At 43.1% G+C, this 25,040-nt stretch overlaps 1 protein-coding gene across 4 annotated transcripts in view; it reads left to right on the forward strand.

Moving 5' to 3' along the window:
- Positions 1 to 240: 240 nt before the first annotated feature.
- BPGM (bisphosphoglycerate mutase) overlaps positions 241 to 25,040 on the forward strand; it is a 31,126-nt gene continuing 6,326 nt past the window's right edge. The window contains exons 1-3 of one of the 4 annotated variants that reach the window (XM_019452789.2): positions 249 to 550; positions 3,065 to 3,290; positions 16,698 to 17,353. In XM_019452789.2, the coding sequence (XP_019308334.1) occupies positions 16,753 to 17,353 (601 nt within the window). In that variant the 5' untranslated portion in view covers positions 249 to 550; positions 3,065 to 3,290; positions 16,698 to 16,752. Of the gene's footprint in view, positions 551 to 3,064; positions 3,291 to 12,800; positions 12,917 to 15,989; positions 16,115 to 16,697; positions 17,354 to 25,040 lie in introns of those variants that run through there. The other 3 variants (XM_019452792.2, XM_019452793.2, XM_019452791.2) reach the window with 3 other exon arrangements.

Raw genomic sequence — 25,040 nt, forward strand, 5'->3', positions numbered from 1 at the left:
GGTGCTTCACAGATGGTGAAACTGTTTCAAAACGGCCTCTGTTATTTTTCACACGACTCTGCGAGAAGCGGATTCTACGTTTTCACTTGTGAATGAAGGGGCAGATGGCTTTAATGTCCTCTCTGTGGGTCTACGTGCCTGATCCATGAGAGCATTCCCAGCGTTTGGTTTCAGTTAGAGGAGTCCTATACTTCGCAGGGCGATGGTGGGAGCCAAACCTGACCCGACTATACTAGATTGTGCGTGACAGATTTTAATCTGACTCTGAAGAAGGTAGGGTGTGGTGGGAGACTAGATACCAGCAGCAAACAACCAGATCAGGATGTGACCTGACACTGTGAAGACAAGGAGACAGTCCTGTACATTGGATATAGGGTCAATTAATTCTGGACTTTGCTGGTGAGAAGCGGGGGGAGGAGGGAGCCAATGGCTCTGCAGGGAAGAAAAAGGCAGAATAGCCTAAGTCAATGGATGACGTTTTGATGCTTGGTGGACCAGCTCGACCCTACCTCAAAGGCTATATCAACAGCTGTGAAATTCTTTTGGCCAGGTATGTATGCTATCGTAAAAGTATTTTATTCAGGTTCTGAATAAGACAATCTGCTACTAACCCTTAAAGTACCACGTGTTAACATCGACTTTTCAATATACACACGTAACAGAGAGAAAAACAAAGAGACAACACGGCTATGATAATTTACGGCATTTTCTTTTTTTTAAACTTTTTAAAATGTTTTATTTATTTTTGAGAGAGAGGGAGAACACATGCGCACGAGTAGGGGAGGGGGCAGAGAGAGGGGGAGACACAGGATCTGAAGCAGGCTCCAGCCTCTGAGCTGTCAGCACAGAGCCCGATGCGGGGCTTGAACCCATGAACTCTGAGATCATGACCTGAGTCACAGTCGGATGCTCAACCGACTGAGCCACCCAGGAGCCCCCAATTCACTGCATTTTCATTTGTTTGGATGGAAGTGGGACTACACCAAAGTTGCTGGAAACAAAGCAGTGACACTATTTCCATAGCTAATGGACAGTGACACATAGCACTGACACAGTCCATAGCAGTGACACAGTAAACAAAACTGTGACACTATTTCCATAGCTAAACTGCTTGCCTGATTGGCCTTAATGGAAGTTAATTTTAACGTCAGTAACCTTGATTAAAAAAAAAAAAAAGAAAACTATTGGGGCCCCCGGGTGGCTCAGTCGGTCAAGTGTCCGACTTCAGCTCAGGTCATGATCTTGCAGTCTGTGAATTTGAGCCCCGCGTTGCACTCTGTGCTGACAGCTCAGAGCCTGGAACCTGCTCCAGATTCTGTGCGTCCCTCTCTCTCTGCCCCTCCCCCACTCACGCCTCTGTCTCTCTCTCTATCTCAAAAGTAAATAAACATTAAAATAATAATTAAAAAAACCTATTGTTTATTTTGGGGGAAAGCAGCGGAAGAGGAAACATTTTCTCAGAATTATGAATCGGCAACCTTGGGTCCTTGCCACGGTTCTGTCCCCAGCTGCTGTAATAATTGTGAACGTTAAACCTTTTAAAGTTCCGATTTCTCACCTGTACAAAGAGATTCTAAAATGCAAGTGATGTTTGGGATTGTTCATGTCCTAGGTGCCCAGCTAGCCCTCCATGGGTATCCACAACAGTGAAACCAAATCCAATGAGCAGGGGCCCTTAAGTCCTAAGTAAGGATCCCTAAATGTCAAATGCTGTAAGAGTCTGACACGTGAATGGTCGTCTTTAGACTCCAGAGTAGGGATGGGGGGCACGGAGTAGGGAGCTTCGATGCTACCCTGTAGCAGAAAGGCTTTTTCCTCACTTTGCCCCCATCTGGCATGGAGAAGAGGAAAAACAAGTGAGTACGAGTATAGGATTTAGAAGCTGCATTCCTGGACGCTGTCTCCTCCAGTTGCTCTGACCTGACTCTGGTCAATCTCGTGCAAGGTGAATTCTAACTATCGCTAGGTGGGACCTATCACCTGCTGGGACCCGTCAGGCCTTGGAGGTGTGCTCTCCCAGAAGTAAGGCTCTTGTCTCTGAGATTCCAGGAGGAACTGTTACATTCAAAGACAGGGAAATGCTATGCCGAGCTAACTACAAACACTTGGGTGGTAATGAGCTCAATACGTAGTGTGTCACAGAGTTTAAAATGTGGGAGGATGATCTTTTCAAAATGATGTTTAATTTAGGCTTATGTTGATGCCTGGTGGTCACAAACCTACTGAACTTGTCACGAGGATGAAATAGGAAAAAGCCAAAAGAGGACACTAAACAGCAGGTAGGGCAGCTTCTAGAACTCAAGAAGGACAATTTCCCAGGTGGTCAGGCAAACCTATCATTCCTTATCTTTCTCGTCCACCCAAAAGTTCTGACACTCGCTTCAAAGCCGTGTGGTAGTTCAAAGCTACTCAGATGCTTACACGGCCTCGTGCCGAGCTTTGGGTATTTTCATGGGTTTCTCCTGTTCAGTCACTGTGGCCTCCCAATCTATAATTCTCCTCCTCTTTCCATTCCATCCTTCCTTCAACTGTTCTAGAAGCTTTTTTCATGCATCCCTCTTATCACTTTTCTTCCCCAACCAAAATAGTGTCGGGGAATTGCCCAAAGGGAGTCCCTATGAACGTACTAAGAGAAAGGGGCATGAGTTACTGCTCATAAATCGGGCACTTTAAAGGCTTTTGCTTTAATCACGATGTAAGTCTGACAACCACTGAGGAAAGCAGGAGCTTTTCGCCTGCGAGGACTCCCACCTTCATCCCCAGGATGAAAATTTCCCATGAGCAAAAGAAGGTATCACCTCATCACTTCCAGGATTCCGCGGACACTTCTCTACGTTGGCAGATAGTTCATTTGTGACCCGAAACGCTTTCCAGCAGCACCTCAAGGGTTTAAACTGTACCCAAGCCCAAAGGTTTTCTATCGCCGCGGCGACGCTCCCGGCTTTGTTTTTTTCTACTTCCCCAGGCCCAGGCCCGCCCCCCGGCGTCGAAGTCAGGTCTTTACTGGTCTGGGAGTATGCTCGTCTCCGCAGAGAGCCAATCAAAGCCTCGCCTCCTACCACAGGGCTTTGGGAAGCGGAAAAGACCCGGACCTGATCCCGGGAGTGGGGCGAGGCCTCAAATGAGTGACAGCTCGACCCTCCAATAGGCAGAGCGCTAGGACCTGCCCCTTCTGGCTCCTGAGCTAGAAAAGAGCGTCGATGCCGGCGGCAGTGATGAGTTGTAGGAGGAGCTGGCTGCTTGGCGGTTCTGAGGAGCGGTGGCTGCTGCTGCTGGTGGCCTCTTTGCAGGTGAGTGGTTTTGTTTTCGAATTTTGCTGTTGCGAACCTTAACGTTTTTCAGTGATGTGGTGTTTTAATCTGAGCGCAGGAAGGCCAATTCTTTACTCCCCGGATTCCGTCTTTGGAGAGAATCTGGAGCTCGCTCGTCCGCCCCTTGAGCTCCCACCCTCACTTACTCCCCAAGGTCCCTCTCAGCTGTTCCTTTCTCAGAATGTGCCCCTCTGGGAGTCAGATCTGTCAGCTGAAAGGAGGACTCCGCGTTGGTAGTGGTGTTTTGACGGCAAGAATAAACAGGAGTTGGAGGGAGTGATGAACTCCTCGCTCCTGGACGTTTGAGGCACAGTGTGGCAGAGCCCCTTCGCTAGTAGGGGTCCTGGAAGCAAGCTCGGGTGTTTTCAGAGCCATGCCACTGTATTTAGGACGATGGCAGACCTGGCCTTAAACGTCTAAGTAGAGAGAAAAAAACTGAATGGCAGGGAAGGAGAAAGAGGTGAATATCTGCGATGGTTTCATGTAGCTCTCAAATCGAGCTAAATCACAGGTTCTTAGAATCACTATAAATTAAAAAAAAAAAAAAAAAAAAAAAAGTAAGTTTATTTCTCCTCCTTCCAAAGGGATGGGGGCTGCATTACTCGAGAAGGGCAACAGAAATGCATGATGGAAGTAAAGTTCACAGTTACTCTGAAAAAGTAAAGTTAAAGGATAATTGGTTGTTTGCTAACTTATTATAACCCTCTTCCCCTACTGCCTCCCTTCCAAATTATGGAGGCTTTACAGCCCGTGAGTGGTACCAGAATGTTGACCGAATGTAGACTTTTCGAGAAAAGAATCAAATGCCGTCTTTCACCAGTAGCTGCTACAGTTTTCTGTGATGAGAGCAGAACACATGTCAGTTTGTACTTTGTTCTAAACCTCTCTCCCCTGAGGACAGGGACTAGGTTTTATCCATCTTTGTATTCCTGTACCATCTCGACACACCACAGATGCCCCTCGAATGTGGTGGACTTTCTTTTAAGTTTTTATTTTTAATCCTAGTTAGTTAACATAGAGTGTTGTATTAGCTTCAGGTGTACAACGCAGTGATTCAACACTTCCATACATCACCCTGTGCTCATCACAAGTGCACTCCCTAATCCCCATGTTGGTGGACTTTAGAGAAGTGTAATTCAAACATATGGTGTAATGGAAGGAGCTCTGAGCTGGAAGTCAGGACACCTAGGTTTTAGTCATGAAGCTGTTGCTATTTGTGTAATCTTAAACAAATCATTTCAACCCTCTGACTTAGTTTCTTGCATCTTTAAAAAGCGGATGGTGCAGTGGATTATTTCCGAGGGCCATGCCTGTGTTAAAAGCCGGTTTTAAACTACAGATGATTAGACATTTTCCACCACGAGTACATAAGCAAAAAATCTCATAGCAGTAAATTCTGGGCCAATCTGTTAGCAAATAAAAGTTCCCATCTACAAAGGGTGGTACTTACTCTTTTGTGCCCCCGTTTAAACCAAACCAAATGGATCATTGTAGAAAATTTGGTCAGTGTACAGAATGACCATTGTACAGGGCGTAATGTGGCAGAAAATGTCATCCTTTATTCTGTCGCTCAGAGGTAACCACTGTTAGTGTTTGGGCAGATCTTCCAGTCTCTCTTCCTCTTTTGCCTTCTACAGTTGGTTGAAATTAAGTGGCACATTTCATTTCAAGTAATGACTGGTACATCTAAATTCAGCTGTGCCTTCATTTCTGTGGGCCTGGTGCTCAGAGAACAGAGGATACACAAATATTTGAACCAACAGGTCTCTTGAACATCCTTGGAATGAAGTCTGGTTGTGAGAGGATGTTTACGTGGAAAAATAAGACTACAAGTATTACTTAATGGTAATACTCTTGCACTGAAATTTGGCCACAAATACTGAAAAAAATGCACTTTATAAAACATAAACTTGACCAAGGCATTTGGATTGTAGAATACTGCTTAATATTTTGTATGTTTCTAGAGCTGTATCTTAACATCAACTCCCCACACCCCCAATACACACAACATTTGATTGTATTTCTCCTTTCACTACCTAATTTAACCTTTTCTCTTTACCCCCGCCCTCACTTTACTATTTTTAATTATTTTTTAAAGTTATTATTTTTTTAATGTTTATTTTTTTTGAGAGAGAGAGAGCATGAGGTGGGGGGGGGGGTAGTATAGAGAGAGGAGACACAGAATCTGAAGCAGGCTGTAGGCTCTGAGCTGTCAGCACAGAGCTCAAAGCGGGGCTCGAACTCACAGACTGCGAGATCGTGACCTGAGCCAAAGTCAGGCGTTTAACCGACTGAACCACTCAGGTGCCCCTCATTTCACTTTATTCCCAGCATTTACTTCTGCACATACCTCAGCAAGGAGGATCGCTTTCAGGAGCCTGAGGTCTGTGCCAGGCTTGGTTAGTCAAAGTCTGCTGCATTCAACCCAGAATACTTTTCACTTCGGCAGGAGTGCTTCACTGTAATTTCATTTAGTCTCACTCATAGCCCTTGAGAACAGCAGTTATCCTTATCTTTATGGATAAGGAGACTGAGGTCCAGAAAATTTGAATAACTTGGTCAATATCAGTAAGTAGCAGAGCTGGGACTAATGTCCAGGTTTCTTGACTTCAGACTTCTGGGATTTGGTGGAAATAGTTTGTGTTGACAAAAGCTACTATCCTGGGGGAATAAGTAACCAAAGTTAGGAAGGAGGTGTCATGAGTGGGTGTTTTGCTCATCAGTGATGCCATGCAGGCCGGAACAAGCAACGTGCCTCAGGCAAACACTCATCTCATTACAGATGTAGATGTCTTCCCTGTGAATAGGGCTCTACCTGCTGTGGTTTGCTTTGCATGTACCAAGTGATCAGTGGGGGCTGCTGGTAGATGTAAAGCTGGAGACTGACAGGGTCGTAATGCCTGCAAAACACCTGGAAGTGATAGCATTTGCTCCTGGTAGAGAGGCGCCCTTAGATTACAAATACAAATAGAAAAGTTACTGTAAAGCTTTAGGGAAAGTAATAGATAGTGGAAAACAAGGTACTTTTAGGTACATGTTTGAACTTTTAATATCGAGCTTGATCTGGGGGAAAGAACACTTTGTTAAGACTCCAAGAACTGAGCTCTGGATTTCATTTCCCTTAAGAACAGTTCCTTTTTAATTTATTAGAAACGTGGCTAACCCCTCTTTTTTTCTGTCCTCAAATACAGCCAGCCTATGTTCTGTAGAGTTAGATTCCTACAGAGTTAGGTTAAGAGTTGTTCAAAGCCGTGCAATGAGGTTTTGGACTAGGAAAAACATCAGAGTGGTTGAGGGTAGCATTTGAAGAGCTAATAATTAAGGGTAATCTTTTGATCAAAGCAACCCTGACTCTGTATCCCTTTTTTTTAAGTTTATTTATTTATTTTGAGAGAAAGAGCAAGAGAGAAGGAGTCAGGGAGGGGTGGAGAGAGAGGAAAGGAGAGAATCCCAAGCAGGCTCCGTACTGTCAGTACAGAGCCCTACGTGCAGGGCTCAAACTCACGAACTGTGAGATCATGACCTGAGCCAAAATCAGACCCTTAACTGACTGAGCCACCCAGGTGCCCTTCTGTATCCATTATTTTTATGTTACCTCAGCATGATATCACTGATCACATTTCTTCCTCAGCTTTTGGAAGCAGAAAACAAACTAAGTTTTTAGACTGGTCTTTAGCCTGTAATTTTCCCCACCCATTCATGCGTTGTTATGCTAGAGTATTAGACATCATTACTTTTCAAACACCTGAGGAAGGGAGGCAGCAACGTCTCAGGAGCATTAGTTTGGAAGACGGAACGAGCGTCAGTTATTGGGGTTGGCGGGGGAGGTGAGTGAAATTATATGCTTTAATGAAAGGCAGGAGTAGGAGGCAGCAGCAAGATGGTTGTGCTACGTTTGTTGAAACTACCTAGAGGTCCTGGAAATATTGTAGTAGTAACCTCAGTAAATGCAGGGCCGTGTGTTTGCACCAGTCCCCTACCTGCCTGCTCTCTCCAGGCTTGCCTTGCTGAAAGGATGCTGATTCTAAAAAAATAAATAAATAGGGGCTCAGCCGGTTAAGCATCTGACTTCAGCTCAGGTCATGATCTCACGGTTTGTGGGTTCAAGCCCCGCAGCAGGCTCTGTGCTGGCAGCTCAGAGCCTGGAGCCTGCTTCAGATCCTGTGTCTCCCCCTCTCTCTGTCTCTCTGTCTCTCTCTGTTTCTCCCTTAAAAAAAATAAACATTTGAAAATAAATAACATAACTTCAATTTTATGGTGGCATTTATGGAAAGAATATTTTTTTGGCTCTACAAGTGATTTAGGTGGAATTTCTATGCCTACACGTAGTGAAAAGTCTTCGAAAAGATGTCACCTGCATAGCGTGTTTCCTTTGAATCACCTGTCGATTTACTGCTGGGCCAATTGCTAAGCTTGTATTCCCAGGCGAGTGTACATTCACCTGAAATGTGAGACACTGTGGCAATTTATGAAGACGATAGTCTAAGAAAAGTAATGCATGTCAAAATGACCTATTTTTGAAGTTGCTTAATACCATGAATACGTCTTCTCTCTAACTTTACCTTGGACCCATTATGAATTACGTGAATTAAGCAAAAGTAAGCTCCTCAGACTGATTTAAATGAGTTCAGTATTGTCTTCTGTGAGGAATAAAAACAATTATGAATGGGATTTCATTCCTCAAGGTACTTGCAGTTCTGGCCAAGAATAAAATCAGGTGATTTAATAATTCTGAGATTATCCCATGACAGGATGCTTAAAGGTTCAAAATGCTGATATGATTAGTAGATCTGAATATGATATCCAGCTAGGCCAGGGATTGGCAAACTAAGGCCTTCTGGTCTACTCCCTGTTTTTGTACAGCCCACAAGCTCTGAATAGTTTGTACCTCATTTACTGGTTGAAATAAGTCAAACAATGACAATATTTCACATGTATGAAAATTATATAAAATTCTAATTTCAGTGTCCACACATAAAATTTTATTGGAATAAAGCTTCATTTATTCATTTATGAACTGTCTATGGCTGCTATCAGCTACAATGGCAGAGCTGAGTAACTGCAACAGAAGCCAGGTAGCCCACGGAGCCTAAAATGTTTACTATTTGGCCTTTTACAAAAAAAGTTGCCAACACCTCAGCTAAGCTGTACTGTCTTTCACGTTCATCTCCTTCATCGCATCTCAACAGCCGCTATCCTGGTCCAGGTCTCCATTATCTACATTACCAGAATCATTGCAAAAGCCTCTCAAGTTTTCCTATCAGTGGTTTTTCCCATCTCATTCTGTGTTTGTAAGTGCTGCCTGATCCTCCTAAAATACACATACTTATTTTAGTGATGTCCCAATACTTATGGAAGAACCTATCTTCTTTGCACAAGACCTTTCTGGGGCCACTATTCAGGCTTATCTTTCTAGGCTAATCTCCTCCTACTTCCTTGTTAGACTCTATACTTAGGGTAGAGATCATAAAATCTTCCAAATGGGACACTCAAGTGTGAAAGGGGCCCTATAATGATTACGTGGGGGAAACAGGCCTAAAGCAAGACTGTTCTAGGCAAAGCAGGAAATGTGGTCACACTATCTATACTCCATCCGGTTTGAATGGCTCACCATTCTCCATATGCACCCGTTCCCTTGCTGCTACTCATTATTCCCTTAGGCTCGAGTTCCTTTTCCTTGTTTTATAAGTCTGAGTCTTGAACATCTTTCCAAATCCAGGTTCAATAGTGCCATGTCCATGAGCCTTACTCAGAAATAATCTTTCCTTTTTTTATCTCCCTTATGAATGGCTTTCTCATGGTGTGGATGACTTTCTGCCTTAGTGATACACACACACACACATCCTTTTTCCCCATCAGTTCCTTGAAGACATAATCTGTGTTGGATCCTGTACTCCTCATAGTCCTAGCATAATGTCATGCTCAGGTGGTGGTTGCAACACATGTTTAAAGAATGAATTAATTGACCAGACTGGGGAGACTGATGAATATTTGGGGCTGTCAATTTGTAAATCATCCATTTTAATGTGATTAAAGTAGTGAGAAAAGTTGGGTTTCCAAGGACTGAGGAGAGCCTCGGATGTCAACGTGGCAGTGTAGCAGAGTGGTTCTAGGCGTAAAGATAGGCGTTGGGGTCCAGCCTGCCTGAGACTGATTGCCAGCTCTGCCATTTACAATCTGTGTCACTTTGGGCAAGTTGACCTTTCCTCCTAAGTTTCTGCATCTGTAAAATGGGAGTAGTCCTAGAATCTTCTGCATAGAATGGTGGTTGAGGATTCAAATAGTCCCAAATCACATGGTGAGCCCTCTATGAATATTAGCTGCTGTGATACTGCATGCTGTCTTCATCATCATGGTACTATTAATGGTGGGTAGGAAAATACAGCGACTCGAGACAAGGATATAACAATAGAAGAGCTGAGAGAAATGCAACCCCGAAATCTTAGAATAATTGTACCCCCTTGATTGAAGTAGTCAGTTTCAGAGGGACCAAAGTGGTGTGAGTCCTGCGAGAAGATGGTTTCACTTAGTAAGAAATGACTAGTTAGCAGTTTTTTGAGAGACCAGTTCAGTCGAGTGGTCAAGGCACAGGTTAGGTGTCCAAGAACTAAATAAGTACTGGCCAGAAGGCGGGGAAACAGTGAATAGGAAGGGGTGAGAAGGGGAGACACAGAAGCATATAAAAGATCTATTTGTTTAGTAAGTTTTTTCTTTCAGCTTTACCATACTTTAAAAAGGAAGAGGGATGCCTGGGTGGCTCAGCTGGTTAAGCGACCAACTTCGGCTCAGGTCATGATCTTGCAGTTTGTGGGTTCGAGCCCCGCGTCGGGCTCTGTGCTGAGAGCTCAGAGCCTGGGGCCTGCTTCAGATTCTGTGTCTCCCCCTCTCTCTAGTCCTCCCCTGCTCACGCTCTGTCTCTCAATAATAAATAAATGTTAAAAAAAAAACAATAAAAATAAAAAGGAAGAAACCCTGGGATATGCTAATTCAGTGACCTGTGTGGCCCTTTTTGGAATGAAGTAAATCATTGACTAAAATTGGTGCTTAATTCAGGTGCTGGTAACCCTTGCCAAGGGATACATAAGGAACCTTCAGAACCAACTCCAGAGTGGTTAGCTTTACCAAACACAACACAAAAAACAAAGCTCGATTTAAAAAATAATAATTTTTCATTTGAGAGTGGGGAGTATATATTCGTAGCATGGCACCCCTCTAAATTGCCCACTTGACTTTGTACCTTGAGGTTTTTCTCGAGCAGTCATAAGCTGAGCCCTCCTTTATGCTCACCTCGTTTGTATGCGTTTTATGAAATGACTGCCTGGGTTTGGACGGACAAGTTGTGACTGGAGATGCTCCTGTGAAGTGAAGCCAAGTGGAGCCTAGATACTCAAAAAACCCAGACCCTGAAGTCTCTACTGGTGAGAAGAAGGAGCACAGGCATTGGAGGCAGAAGGCGTGGATTGTCGTTCCAGTTTGCCACTTAGTTGTTTGTTGGTTGGTTGCTTGTTGTTGTTTTTTTTTTTTTCAAGTTTTTATTTGAATTCCAGTTACTTAACAGATGGTATAATATGGTCAGTTGGAGTCTCTTCTTTCTGGAGATTATGACCATTCATGAATATATTAAACTGTCAAGGACACAGAAGTGTAATGGATGATTGTTATCGGCTCTGGCTTTGCCACTAAATACACTGTGATTCTTGAATTAAGGCTTCCTAACCCCTCGGGCCTGCCAACTGAGTGGTTTTTACTTTGGCAGTTACAGCTAAAACGGTCAGGCCTTAGGCTCGTTAAGCACAATGTAATCACCCCTGTCAAACTGACTTCAAGTCAGTCAACACGGCTCCTTACTGAGTACCTTGTGTGTGTCGTATGTCAAGTGTCACGCTAGATTCCAGAGATAGGGCAAGTAGCACCTGCCGTGATAACAGTTCACAGTCTAATAGGGCACCCAGATGCTAGACAAGTAATCTGTCACAAGTGACCCATCACAGCTGTATGCAGTGTTGTAGAGCAGGGTGCTTCACGAGTGTTTTCCAAGCAGGACTGTCCACTTCCCAATGGGTGAAAGGGAAGGGTAGAGAAGTCTGCCTAGAGCAGAGGTTCTCAAAGCATGGTCCTCAAACTGGCAGGATGTCAGCATCATGTGGGAACTTGTTAGAAATACAGATTCTCAGGCCCGCCCAGATGTGGTCAGTCAGGCCTTGGAAGTGAGGCCCAGCACTCTGTTTTAACCACTTCTCTTGGTGATTCTCATGTACATTCAAGTTTGAGAATGATTGGCCTAGAGGAAATAACCTTTAAGCTCCAAAGCTGTTCTGATCTGTTTGGTAGCCACTGGTCACAGGTGGCTCTTGAGCCTTGGAAATGTGGCTGGTCCAAATTGAGACGTGCTGTAAGTATAAATACATATCAGGTTTCAAAGACCTACTATGAAAAAAAAGAATGCAAAATACCCCATTAATACTTTTATATAGATTGTATGTTGGAATAGTATTTTGATTCTATACGGTTAAATAAAATATATTATTTTTTTGAGTTTATTTATTTCAAGGAAGAAGAGACAGCATGAGTCGGGGAGGGGCAGAGAGAGAGGAGGAGAGAGAATCCCAAACAGGCTCTGCACTGTCAGCACAGAGCCTGATGAGGGGCTTGAACCCACAAAACTGTAAGATCATGACCTAAGCCAAAACCAAGAGTTGGGCGCTCAACCGACTGAGCCACTCGGGTGCCCCTCAATAAGGTATATTATTAAAATTAATTGCATTTATTTCTTTTCCCTTTTTAATATGAATTTTAAGAAATCTAAAATTATATATGTGGCTTGCAGCATATTGTGATTGACACAGCCGATCTAAAGGGTGACTAGAGGTTACCTCAAGCTGGGTGGGACCAAAGTGGCAGTGGAGGGGAGGGGATGCAGGGCGAGGGTTCTGGGTAGGGTACAGTGTGTGCAGGGGTCCTGAAGCAAGAAAGAACATGGCATGCTCAAGGAAATAAGAGAAAACCAAAGCCTTGCAAGTCATGTTCAGGATTTTGGACTTTATCCTAAGACCAACAGGAAGCGATTGAGGATTTTAAATAGGGTGCTCACTTTTCAGGAAGTTTGCAGTTAATAAATGAAGGCGAGAGAGCTACATCTGAATATATCAAGACTCTCGAAGTCAAAGCTTCTCCCCTCCCCAAAAGATGGTGGGCATGGAGGCATTTGGTCCGGATTGAAAGGGAGCAGGACCCTGCCTGTCACCTACCCGTGCCCCAGGACTTTAGGCCCAAACACCCCCCGAGTCAAGGGAGAAGCAGACACCTGGAAGAGGTAGTTTTGCTTTCAGTTCATTTTCAGCATGGTTAAAGCTCAGAGCTGGCTGAAGCATTCCAGGAAGAGTCCAAAGTTGAGTGGAAGTTTGATTACAGAGCTGAGGCTCTTCAGGGCACTGGCCCAGGCTTTGGTGAAGAAGGGTCAGGGACAAGGAGCCCAGCACATGTGGGGGTTAGAGGGTGTTGGACAAAGCAGAGGAAAGCTGGGATTGGAGCCTGGAGGCTGGGGGACTGACCCTCTCCTGGGGTATGGTGGCCTCTTCATTCATCTGTGGCCTGGAGATTTCCCTGTAAGTCATGGTACATATGTTAGCAGACTCAAACTGGCCTCCAGACACATTTCGTTTAGTTCATGTTTTTAAAATGTATTTAAATTAGTCACCAGTATTAATATCAGATTTCACGTAAAACTGTGCATTTCTGGGGCACCTGGGTGGCTCAGTTGGTTGGGTGTTCGACTCTTGATTTTGGCTCAGGTCATGATCCCAGGGTTGTGGGATTGAACTCCGTGTCAGGCTCTGCACTGAGTGTGGAGCCTGCTTAAGATTCTTCCCCCGCCGCCCCTCTCTCTCTCCCTCTCCCCCTCTCCCCCTCTGTCCCTCCCCTGCTCACAAACCCCCCCCCCCCTTTCTCACTACAGTTGTTTTTAATGTGCATTTCTGGTGTTTTTGAAAATTGGAAGATCCAGGAACCCCACAGAGACATGGAGCAGCCAAGTAGTAGCTACTCCTTTTATTTTTATATGAACTTTTAGGAGCTGAAATGACCATTTAAAAAAAATTTTTTTAATGTTTATTTATTTTTGAGAGAGAGACAGACAGACAGACAGAGTGCTATAAGGGGAGGAGGAGAGAGAGAGGGGGAGACACAGAATCCGAAACAGGCTCCAGGCTCCGAGCTGTCAGCACAGAGCCTGACGTGGGGCTTGAACTCATGAGCCGTGAGATCGTGACCTGAGCCGAAGTCAGACACTTCACTGACTGAGCCACCCAGGCACCCCCTGAAATGACCATTTTTATGTTTTTTAAAGAAGACATTTATTTACCCTAAGGACAAAACTGAGTCCCTAGGTTCTCTGTGGTCTGACTCGAAGTATCGCAGTCTCTCCAGTGTTTGCTTTGAGGAGTCCCTTCTTCTGTGTATTCTCCAGAAAGGTTGTAAGAATGGGACCCTTAATTCAGTGAGACCAAGTTATACAAAAGCTCTGTCCATCTGCACAAGAGCCACGTCCATCAGAGAAGCACATATGCTCTCTACAGTTTTCCATGGTTCCCATCATGCCTGTGGCTCAGTGTGTGTGCTTGTGTGTTTGTTGGTAAACACTTGGTATACCAGCTCCCATGATGATTAAAATCTTAAACTTTAAACCTCAGCAGCTCCCCTGTAAATATTCAGTTGTTAATTAAATGGGAAGTCAGTTGATAGCAGCAAGGAGGAAAGAAGGAAGTGACTTTATTTACCCAAGATAGATGCACTAATCGGTACTTTGTCCTATGTTCACCCCTGTACACCAGAGGGAGGGAGGGGTGTAGTCTTTGTGGCTGTGGTACTGTTTCTCTGCGCGCGCGCTCTCTCTCTCTCTCTCTCTCTCTCTCTCTCTCTCTATATATATATATATATATATATATTGGGGGTGGGGGGAACAGAGAAATTGTTTTATTTCTTAAACAGAGTAAGCAAATATAGCAGATTAAAATACTGCAAGCTTGGTGGTAAGTGCCATCATGAATGTTCATGATGTTATTGCCATATGTATTTTTTGTTCTCTTGGTATAGTTCATAATCAAAGGCAGTGGAGAAGTGCTTTTGCCTACAGAATTTGTCCATCCTACCCTTTTTTAAAATATATATTTTAGAGGGAGAGAGAGAGAGAGAGTATGAGCAAGAGAGAAGGGCAGAGGGAGAGAGAGAGCATGAACAGGGGAGAGGAGCAGAGGGGGAGAGAGAGAGAGGGAAGGAGAGAGAATCTTAAGCAGGCTCCACACTCAGCACAGAGCCCAATGTGGGGCTTGATGCAGGGCTCAATCCTGTGACCCTGGGATCGTGACCTGAGCCGAAATCAAGAGTCAGAGGCTCAACTGATTGAGCCTCCCAGGCACCCCATCATACCTTATTCATTTAAAGGGAAAACAGCTTTATTGGCATAAGGAGGCTTCTTGCTTGACGCGACAAAGTGAGGGTTAGGGTGGAGGAACGCTTGATAGCCTCTCTTTTCTCCATTCCCTTCTCTACCAGCATCAAAAAACAAAACAATAAATGTTACAGGAGGGTGGGTCTAGTTTTTGATCTGACAGAAGTTTCTAGTACTTGGTGAATTGGGGCTCTTTGAAGAAACAATATAAAAATGTCTTTCTTTTGCAAATTAAACACACACACATACACACACGCCCACACATTCATTATTTGGTCTCTCCCCGTGCCTTAGACGGGGTTTGTTCAAGTGAGGGATCCTGAAATTTGAGCTCATTAGCTTCGTGATTATTCTGCTTCTGGGCACCAGTGATCACACAGCAAAACACTGCCCAGATGTGTGTCATCCCATTCTCTGTTCTTCCGCCAACCTCATGCCCCTCTGGGCTGAGGGTAGAATCATCCCTCTTCCTCCAGAAATTCTCAGCTGTCTGATGTACCTTTGCCCGAGCCCAGTCTCTTCCAGATGCTTCCTGTTTCACATGCACTAAAGCTTCAAACCTGATGCTTGACCAGAAAGGGATGTCATAAACCTGACGACCCTGGTCTTTCAGCTACTTGCAGATTACCTCAATCTGCTTCTTCCCTCAGGGCCCCATCAGTTTGCCTTCTCCTGCAGTGAGATGAAGCCTTGTTTTAAAGGGTTTTTTTCCCCTTCAGAATCTCTGGAAATTACTAAAGAAAGGAAGAAACTAGATACCTAGATTCCAGTTAACTTTGTCACTGACTGTTATGTAACTGTGGGTGAATCACGGATCAAGTGGGCCAGAAAATCTCCCATTTCATGGAAGTTGCAAGAACGGCAGGAGACCAGGCCCCGATGTTCCTATCATTTTTAGTCCCCAGTGTGGAAAACCCTGGGGTGGAAGCGGAGAGCCTGGGCCTGCAAGGCGGGCAGTGTTTGTCGGTATACATATGTCCACTGCAAGGAGGGTGAGGGCAGGCTGATGCAGCCGGAACAGCAGATTCTCCAGGGGACGGAGTGGGCCCAGCAGACCTTCGGGCCAGCAGCCTAACTTAGGGAATTCAGAAACACTGTAAGGTTGTCTGTCCCACTTCACCAGATTCTTCTCCTGCTGAGATGCGGCTGGTGTGTGCAGGGCAGCCTAAGATTTGGGCCGGAGGGGGCGGGGCCTCCTTATCAGCGTGCTTCCTGTTACTTCTTCAGACCTGCTCCTGCTAATCTCTTTCTACAGGCAGCATCTCTTCTACAGCTGCTTGCATTTGATAGCTTTTTTGCATCAGGATTTATGCCTGCCTAGCGAGCGTTGTTTGGGGGCAGGTGAGAGATTATTTAGGTGAGTACCGTATTCGGTGTTAATGTTGTTTTAAATCACTTTTGGTGTTGTTTGAATGTTGGACGGTAGATTTTCTTATATGTAGTGTCGCCTGTGGCATTGAAGAGCGAGTTGCCACCCATTAGTGATTTACATACCAAGCAGATGCGGTGGTTCATTGAATTAACATGTTTAACTTCTATAATAAGGTGACACTGGTAAATATTTCTTTTTCCACCAGGGGAAAAACAAAGTGAGAAGGATGCCTTCAACCTGGAGTCAGCTGCTAGGAGCTGGGAGTTCCCAGCTACTAGTCATACTTTCAGACATCTATAACTCATTCTAGTAAATCCTCTCTTCTGTAAGCACAGACTGCCTTTTTATCTGGTGGAAACGCAGCATGCCATTAGAATGACATGTCCTGTCATTTTACATCATACAATTAAGATATTGTCTAGCTGTCAGAAAATTCAAATCGATTAGGCTCCCTGTAATTAATTATCTGTAGAATGTGCCGTAGTGTATATGTTGTAAAGTTGTGCTTCCTTTCAGGTAGTCGGTTGAATGAAGACCATAACATACTTTTTGTTTCTTCTCTTTCTAGATGTCTTGCTGTCATTGAACCCATTTGAAAGTGCTAGGCGAGCTCAGCCATCAGTATGTCCAAGTACAAACTGATTATGTTAAGACATGGAGAGGGCGCTTGGAATAAAGAAAATCGGTTTTGTAGCTGGGTGGATCAGAAACTTAACAGTGAAGGAATGGAGGAAGCTCGGAACTGTGGGAAGCAACTCAAAGCACTAAACTTTGAGTTTGATCTCGTATTCACGTCCATCCTTAATCGGTCCATCCACACAGCCTGGCTGATCCTGGAAGAGCTGGGGCAGGAATGGGTTCCGGTGGAAAGCTCGTGGCGTCTAAACGAACGTCACTATGGAGCTTTGATCGGTCTCAACAGGGAGCAGATGGCTTTGAATCACGGTGAAGAACAAGTGAGGCTCTGGAGGAGAAGTTACAATGTGACCCCACCACCCATTGACGAATCTCACCCTTACTACCATGAAATCTACAGTGACCGGAGGTATAAAGTGTGCGATGTACCTGTCGATCAGCTGCCACGATCTGAAAGCTTAAAGGATGTTCTGGAGAGACTCCTACCCTTTTGGAATGAAAGGATTGCTCCTGAAGTCTTAAGTGGCAAAACCGTTCTGATATCTGCTCATGGAAATAGCAGTAGGGCTCTCCTGAAACATCTGGAAGGTACCCTCTTTATGCTACTTACTTATTAGAGGTTGCTAAATGTTATGCTTGGACCTTAATCTAGAAAGGACAGGGTTTCTGAGCACAATTTACATAATGGACTTTCTTGCCCTATTCCCTTTTGTCATTTCAGTCTTTTTTTTTAATTATATGAAATTTATTGTCAAATTCGTTTCCATACTCATTTCAGTCTTTTAAGAATCATTTTGTTCTATTAAATCAAAAACCCTGTGCCTTTCACATTCATACTATATAAAGCAATGATTCTAAAACTTTAGCAAGCATCAGATTTCCCTGGAGGGAGACTTTGGTCTACTCCAGATTGCTGGCCCCATCCTTGAAGTTTCTGAATTTGTAGGCCTGGGGGTATGGTTGGAGAATTTGCACTTCTAAGGTGTTTTCAGGTGATGCGGTTACTGCTGCTTGGCGGTTTTCCACTTTGAGAACTATTGATCTAAAGGATAATAAGGTTTTTGCTGTAGCAAGGTAAAAGCAGGCTAGGGAGGGAATTAATTTCTATAGAGATGGTATGCAAAGTCAATTTATTTATTTGAATCGTTCCAGATAAACAAAATTACCTAGACTTCAGTTTTGCCCATGCTCTTCCAACTCTAAACAATTATTCCTGTGTCGCAGATCTGTGTTTCTTGAACAATTCCTTTGTTCCAGCTCTTTCTTTCCAGACCAGGCCTATTCATTGGGAGAAAGTTAGGGGGAAGGTAAATAAAAGGATTGCCTGTTGGAGATCATCAGTCGGCTCAATTTTATTTTAACTACTTCATGTTGTGTTCTAAACATATTCTGAAATGTACAATATTGTTATCTTCCTCTTAACTGATGTAAACTAGGAACCCCTGAGGACTCGGGCTCACCACTTTGGGGCATCAGTGATTGCACTGTGACACTTACAGGGGGTTCTTCCTTCCCCTTTCTCCCTTCACTAAGCAATCCCAGGCATTTGTGCTTTTTTTTTTTTTTCAGTATATGAAATTTATTGTCAAATTGGTTTCCATACAACACCCAGTGCTCATCCCAAAAGGTGCCCTCCTCAATACCCATCACCCACCCATTTGTGCTTTTTGAGTGATCTGCTCCCTCGTCCTTTGTCCTGACAGCACCAGCAGTAGTTAGCCCCTGATATTAGAATGCGTTTCTCTAACATTCCTTGCCCATTCTGCTTTACTTTTCTCCATGAGGCTGTGAAAAATGAAGAGGTTGACACTGTATGTGAAATAAGTGAGAATAGGTTATTGGTAGCCAAACAAAGTGATCTTTATGAGATTTTATTGTAAACTTTTTAGCATGTGCTTTTGCCCCTGATTTTTATAACATGGCCAAAAGCCAAATCATTACTCGAATACTTGCATCCATTAGTTGTGCAGAGATCTAAACTCTACAGACTTTATTGGCTATTAAAAATGTTATTGGCTAGACATGGCGCTCACCCTGTTTGTGTATATATCTTATTTACTCAACTACATAAAGGCTTCTATTCTTTTTCTTTCAGAATAGTCAGGTATTTGATTAAGTGATAAATAACTTCATCATTATTGGACTACAGTACTTTATTGTTTGAAGAAGAGTTGAGCCTTCTCTTAGGACAACAACAAACTGAAATTCAGAATTTCAAAGTTTCTGCCCAAAGGTGTATTCTGTTCCACCACTCCAATTCCCTTGTTCCAGAGACGAGACTTCGATCTCTCTGTGGCCAAGCTCCCTTCCCTAAAGAAGATGCCATCATCTGCTTCAGGAACCTCTTTTCTCCCCTGTCTTAACTAGGAAACCCTCCCTTTAAAAATGATTTCTTGCTATTTAATACCATTTATTCTTCAACTGTCTTTAGGTTTAGATGTCTTTAAGATTATTCTGCATCCCCAGCCACAGCCCATTCTAGATACTCCCTTCTATTAGCGCATCGAGGATTTCCCTGTTTGTTACTGTTCTTTTTTGAAGGGAATAGGAAGGTTTAGCCAATGGTGAAGAAGACTGTCACCCTGGTCAGAGTAGAGGGAGAATTACCTGTGGACGGCAAGGTTACCCATAGAAAGCTTACTTTCTGTATTTGAGGGAGGTTTTGAAACCATTAATAATTTACCGAAAAACAATCATTTGGTATAGCTGCTGTGGAAAACAATCCGTCAGCTTCTCTATAGATTAGACCTGCGGTTACCATACGATCCCACCAATTCTATTGCCAGGTATTTGCCTGGCATATTCATTTCCTAGCGCTACTGTAACGAAGTACCAATAACTGCAAGGCTTAAAACAACAGATACTAATTTTCCTCACAGTTCCCGGGGCTGCAAGTCCTAAATTAAAGTGTTGCCGGGGTCATATTCTCTCTATCCTTTCTTGCGTCTTCTAGCTTCTTGGGCTTGTTGGCAATCTTTGGAATTCCCTGGTTTGTAGGTGCATCCGTGCAGACCTGTCTTCACTAGGTGTTTTCCCTGTGCGTCTCTGTTTCTTGTCCAAATTTCCCCTTTTCGTAAGAATACACATAATATTAGAGTAGGGTGAAAGATATCATTTTAACTTGATTACCTCTATAAAGACCCTGTTTCCAAATAAGGTCACATTCTGAGGTTAGGACTTCAACGTATCTTTTTTGGAGGCATAATAGTTCAACTCATAGCAATACTTAAGAGAGATGAAAACCTATGTCCAAATGAAAACATGTACACAAACCTTCATAGTAGTAGTATTCATAAGAGCCAAAACACAGAGAGGCATCCCAGATGCGTGTCACCTAGTGACTAGATACATTAAATTTGGTATCCATACAATATAATATGATTCAGCAATGAAAAAGAATGAAATACTCTTATGTGCTACAGTGTGGATGAACTTTAAAATCATCATTACCTGAAAGAAGGGAGTCACAAAGGCATATTTATTGTGCAATTCTACTTAAATGAAATGTCCAGAATGGCCACATCTTTACAGACAGAAAATAGATTATGTGTTTCCTGGGCCTGGGGTAGAGGTGGAGGGGTGTGGAATGAACAGCGACTGCCATTAGGTACAGAGTTTCTTGTTGGGGTGGTGAAACGTGCTAAAGTTGATTGTGATGATGGTCGCACGAGTCTGAATATACTAAAAGCCGTGGGATAAAATGGATAAATTGTATGTGAATTACCAAGTTAAAGCTGCAAAAATAGTTTAATCAATGGGATTGAAAGATTAAAGGATGTGGCATTGGCCTAGAGAAAAATATTGGAGGGCAAATATGGGAAGCAGTGTCAAAGTAGACATGTATGGATGTGGAGTAAAGAATAAGGAAAAATAAAATAAACTACAGCTTTGGTCACTAGAGCAGAAATGGATTTATAGGGGTTGCTGAGAAATTAGTAGGCATTAGTCCTCAGGCTTTATTTAAGCTTTCTTCTGGAGGTCTTTTTTTTTTTTTTTTTTTAAGTTGGATGTATAGTGCTAAATGACTTTTCAGAGCTTAACACAACTGAAGCAACCTTAAATTATAATTCCTATCCCTCTCCCTATCTATAGGTCTTATACAAAATGTTGTTATTTGGAAGATAATTGATTTAAAACAGCAGTTTTCATGCTGGAAGAGGCAAATGGTATGGGATTTGAGAAGGAAGTATGTGAAAGTAGAAAAGGCATAAAGTTGGCTGGTGTCTGCAGCAGAGGACAGGGGAGGTGTCGATGAGGGAGACAGGAAGTGGAAATGGGAGGGTTGGTGACCATGGCAGATGGCAGACATTCAGGGGGAAAAAAATGGCAGAAAATCCAGAATATGCCATTAGGCACAAGCCATAGAGTGGGGAAACAAAAGCAGTGGATGTGAAGATTGGGATCTGTCCATAGGAAGACAGAAGGCTGGTATGTAAGCTTGGCTCACCCACCCCGGGCAGAACAACCTGGTTCCTTTTGGCCTATGGTACCCCCTGGTGGTGCCCTTGTTAAGACTCATGGAGCTCTTTGGTGTCGCTGTGCCTCCCTTTAGAATGACCTCCACGCCTAACATGGAAGAAATTACTTTAGATTTTAGAATCACTCCATAAATTAGTTCTCATGTCTTATTTTAGGAGTTCCCTAAATACCAGTCTCCACTAATAGATTTCTCTTACTATATATTGAAAAATAAGATCCATGTATTTGCTGTCACAGCTCTAAGAATTAAGCATAAATGACTTTGCCAAGATCCGAAGAAACAGTGTATGTTATTTCTTCCACATAATTTCTGTTAATGAGATTTTAGCTTTTTAAAAATTTATTCTGGATGTATATGTTTACCAGAACAGGAATACCAACATTAGTCTTATCTCACACATCTGCCTTTCAGGAACTCAAGTTATAGGGCTTTATGTGGTATTTGATAAATTCTCAGCCTAAAAGAAAATATTCCTTTGAGTTTGGAGGCTAACTTAAAAAACAATTTTTTTTTTGAGATTTATTCATTTTTTTTTTTTATTTTTTTTTTCAACGTTTTTTATTTATTTTTGGGACAGAGAGAGACAGAGCATGAACGGGGGAGGGGCAGAGAGAGAGGGAGACACAGAATCGGAAACAGGCTCCAGGCTCCGAGCCATCAGCCCAGAGCCTGACGCGGGGCTCGAACTCACAGACCGCGAGATCGTGACCTGGCTGAAGTCGGACGCTTAACCGACTGTGCCACCCAGGCGCCCCGAGATTTATTCATTTTTGAGAGACAGAGACAGAGTGTGAGTGGAGGAGGGGGAGAGAGAGAGGGAGACACAGAATCCAAAGCACGCTCCAGGCCCTGAGCTGTCAGCACAGAGCCCGATGTGGGGCTCGAACTCATGGACCGCAAGATCATGACCTGAGCCGAAGTGAGATGCTTAACCGACTGAGCCACCATGGGGCCCCTGGATGCTAACTTTTTAAGATTCCAGAAATTAAGTGAATCTTACTTACTTTAGGGGGAAATACAGGTATTTATCATATAAGAAGGACCCCTGGCCAATTTATTTGTGTGTGTGTATGTTCATTGTGTTAAAAAATATCATAAAATTTACCATTTTAATTGCCAGTTTATTCTTACTGTAAAGTTACATGACTGTATCACCCCCATTTTCTGGTTAATACCTGTTGTTCCAGTGCAATTATTAATAGCATCTCCTTTCACTTTCATAAGTGCCCTGCTTGAATGATAAATTATGTGGTCACCTTACCATAAAGGTGTTAGCCTTTGCTAGTATTAAGAATGAATCCCTGAAATAGGTGTGACCAGATTCCATATTTCCTGTAAACACAAAAGTTGCTAAACAAAAGTAAAAATGTTTGTGGTTGTAGGTTCACCTGATTCCTAGTCATGCTTTCTAGATATGTTTATATAAAATTCTCTCCTATTAACAGGATCTTTCAAGGAACTGGGCAATTTTTCCCTGTATTATCCTTAAACTGCCTGACAAACTTAAAGCCTGTTACCTTCTGCTGGGGAGGAGTATGGTAGCTGATAGAATCAACGACAGCATACTCTCGTATCACAAAAATACTTTATTGTTTAAAGACTATAACTTTGGGGTAGGAAGGATGATGACCCGGTAAAAAAACTAATTAGAATATTAGTCTACCCTGAAATCTCCAAGTGCCTTATGATCTCTCTACTTAAAGGATACAAGTGTTACATATCTACTCTACCTTGTATACATCTCAACAATGGAGAGTGTTGGTTCTTAAGACGTTATTTTGTTTGTCAACTATTTGGTGCTATGACTTTATCCTATAGGCAGTCCAGTCCTGACTGACACTTCTTCCATTTGTGAAAAAGAAGACAGGTGCTGTTGAGGGAAAATGAAAGCCAGACAGACCTCAGATGACTTAGCCATGATCATGATAATTAGTTGGAGTCGTGAACTCCACCCAAACCCAGTTCACTGAGTCTCCACACATGATTACCACCTGGGCTTTTTTGTTTTAAATGTTTTCTGAAAAGTAGCCCTTCCCTTGATCTATTTTTTGTTTGGAATACTATGTTTTAAGAAGCTGAGTCAAGAGTATCCTTGGCAGGTTAACCATTAAAAGTTAATTTGATGCAGCTAACTGAGTCTCAAATTATTATTGCTGTTACCCTAATATTGTGGTTTGTGAATGGTGTTCCCTAGTACAGATGTACAAGGTGACTTTTTTTTTTTTTTTTTTTTTTTTGAGCGCATGCTAAGTGCAGCTCTAGGCGTTTACATACCTATCCTGTTTAATATAGGAACTAGAGCCAGGCTGTGAACTCACTGGAAAACTGAGGTTCAGCCCCGTGTTTTACACTGCTGTTTAGTGTATGTGGGTCATACTTTTTATTTCATTTGACCAATCATTGATCACTCAGCTGTTTTGCTTAAAGAAACTGCTCGAATGAAAAGGAACAAACTACTGATACCCTCAACATCGTGGCTGAACCTCAACGGCATTATGCTAAGTGAAAGACCTGGGCTCGAAAAGCTGAGTATTGTAGATTCCTGTTGAAGTCTTAGCCTTCAGTAGTTCAGAATGTGACCGTATTTAGATAGAGAGTCTTTAAAGAAGTAATTCAAGTAAAATTGGGCCATTAGGGTGGCCCTAATCCAACGTGATTGGCGTCCTCATAAGAGATCAGGACACAGACACACACAGAGAGAAGACCATGTGAAGGTACAGGGAGATGACAACCATGTAGAAGCCAAGGAAAGTGACCTCAGACTTTGATATCCCCAGAACAGTGAGAAAAGAACTTTGAGTTTTGTTTTGTTTGTTTGAGTTTTGGATTTTTTTGTTTTTTGTTTTTTTAGCAAAAAACAAGCAAACTATGCACTGTATGACTCCCATTTATATGCCTGTCAGGAAAAGGCAACACTATCGGGTCAGAAAACAGATCAGTGGAAGGAAAGGTAGGATGCAGGGGGGTATAAGGAAATTTTGGGGGGTTCATAGAGCTATTCTGTACACTAAAACCGGTAAATTTTACTGCATGTGAATTATACTTCGGTGTAAAAAGTCTAGCTTTTATCCAGTGAAATGACCATTTCCCTAATGGGGACCATGGCTTTTGTTGCCTAAGATAAAGACTCGATTAGTTTGTCAACTAGTAGAATTAATTAAATGAAGGTTGCTACATACGCCTAATTGTGCCTTTGAAGACTAACCCGGAGGGCCCCGGTATGCTCTCTCAAGACTGGGACCCAGTAGTGCTGACTTTCCACAGCGCCCAAACCATGGACATCACAGGGAATCGCTGGCACAGCCGGTCTTCGTGAGTTATCTAGAAGCTGCTGGACCAAGAAGCTTTGTCCTTCGAGGTTGTGAGCTTGTCTAGGAAAGGTTTTCCTGCCCCAGAACTATTTCTGCTCACTTGACACTGAATTCTCTAGTCTTCCTTGGGTCTTCTATCTGTCCTTTTTTTCTTCTCACAACCACCTAGGCAAGGAGTAGGTCAATGCAAGAGCATGAAAAGAACAGCAAGGCAAGTGTTACTGATTCGGAACTAGGCAGCACTCTTGTACAAGAATCTCAAACACAGGAACCCATGTCAGGGCCTAGGATACGCTTCTTGCCTGATCAGGACAGCCTCTACCGTGTCGATTACTTATTTAACATCTCTGCTTTTAAATTGTAGGTAATTGGGAGATTGCATTACTTTTAACTGGGAAGTAGTCCTTGACACTTTCAGAAGAAGGACTGCAGACAGACCTATGAGATACTATATAGTAAGAAAATTCCTACATAAGGAACTGCT

This window comes from Panthera pardus, unplaced genomic scaffold (assembly GCF_024362965.1).
Source record: "Panthera pardus isolate Hobbes unplaced genomic scaffold, ASM2436296v1 HiC_scaffold_8, whole genome shotgun sequence".
Classification (NCBI taxonomy): domain Eukaryota; kingdom Metazoa; phylum Chordata; class Mammalia; order Carnivora; family Felidae; genus Panthera; species Panthera pardus.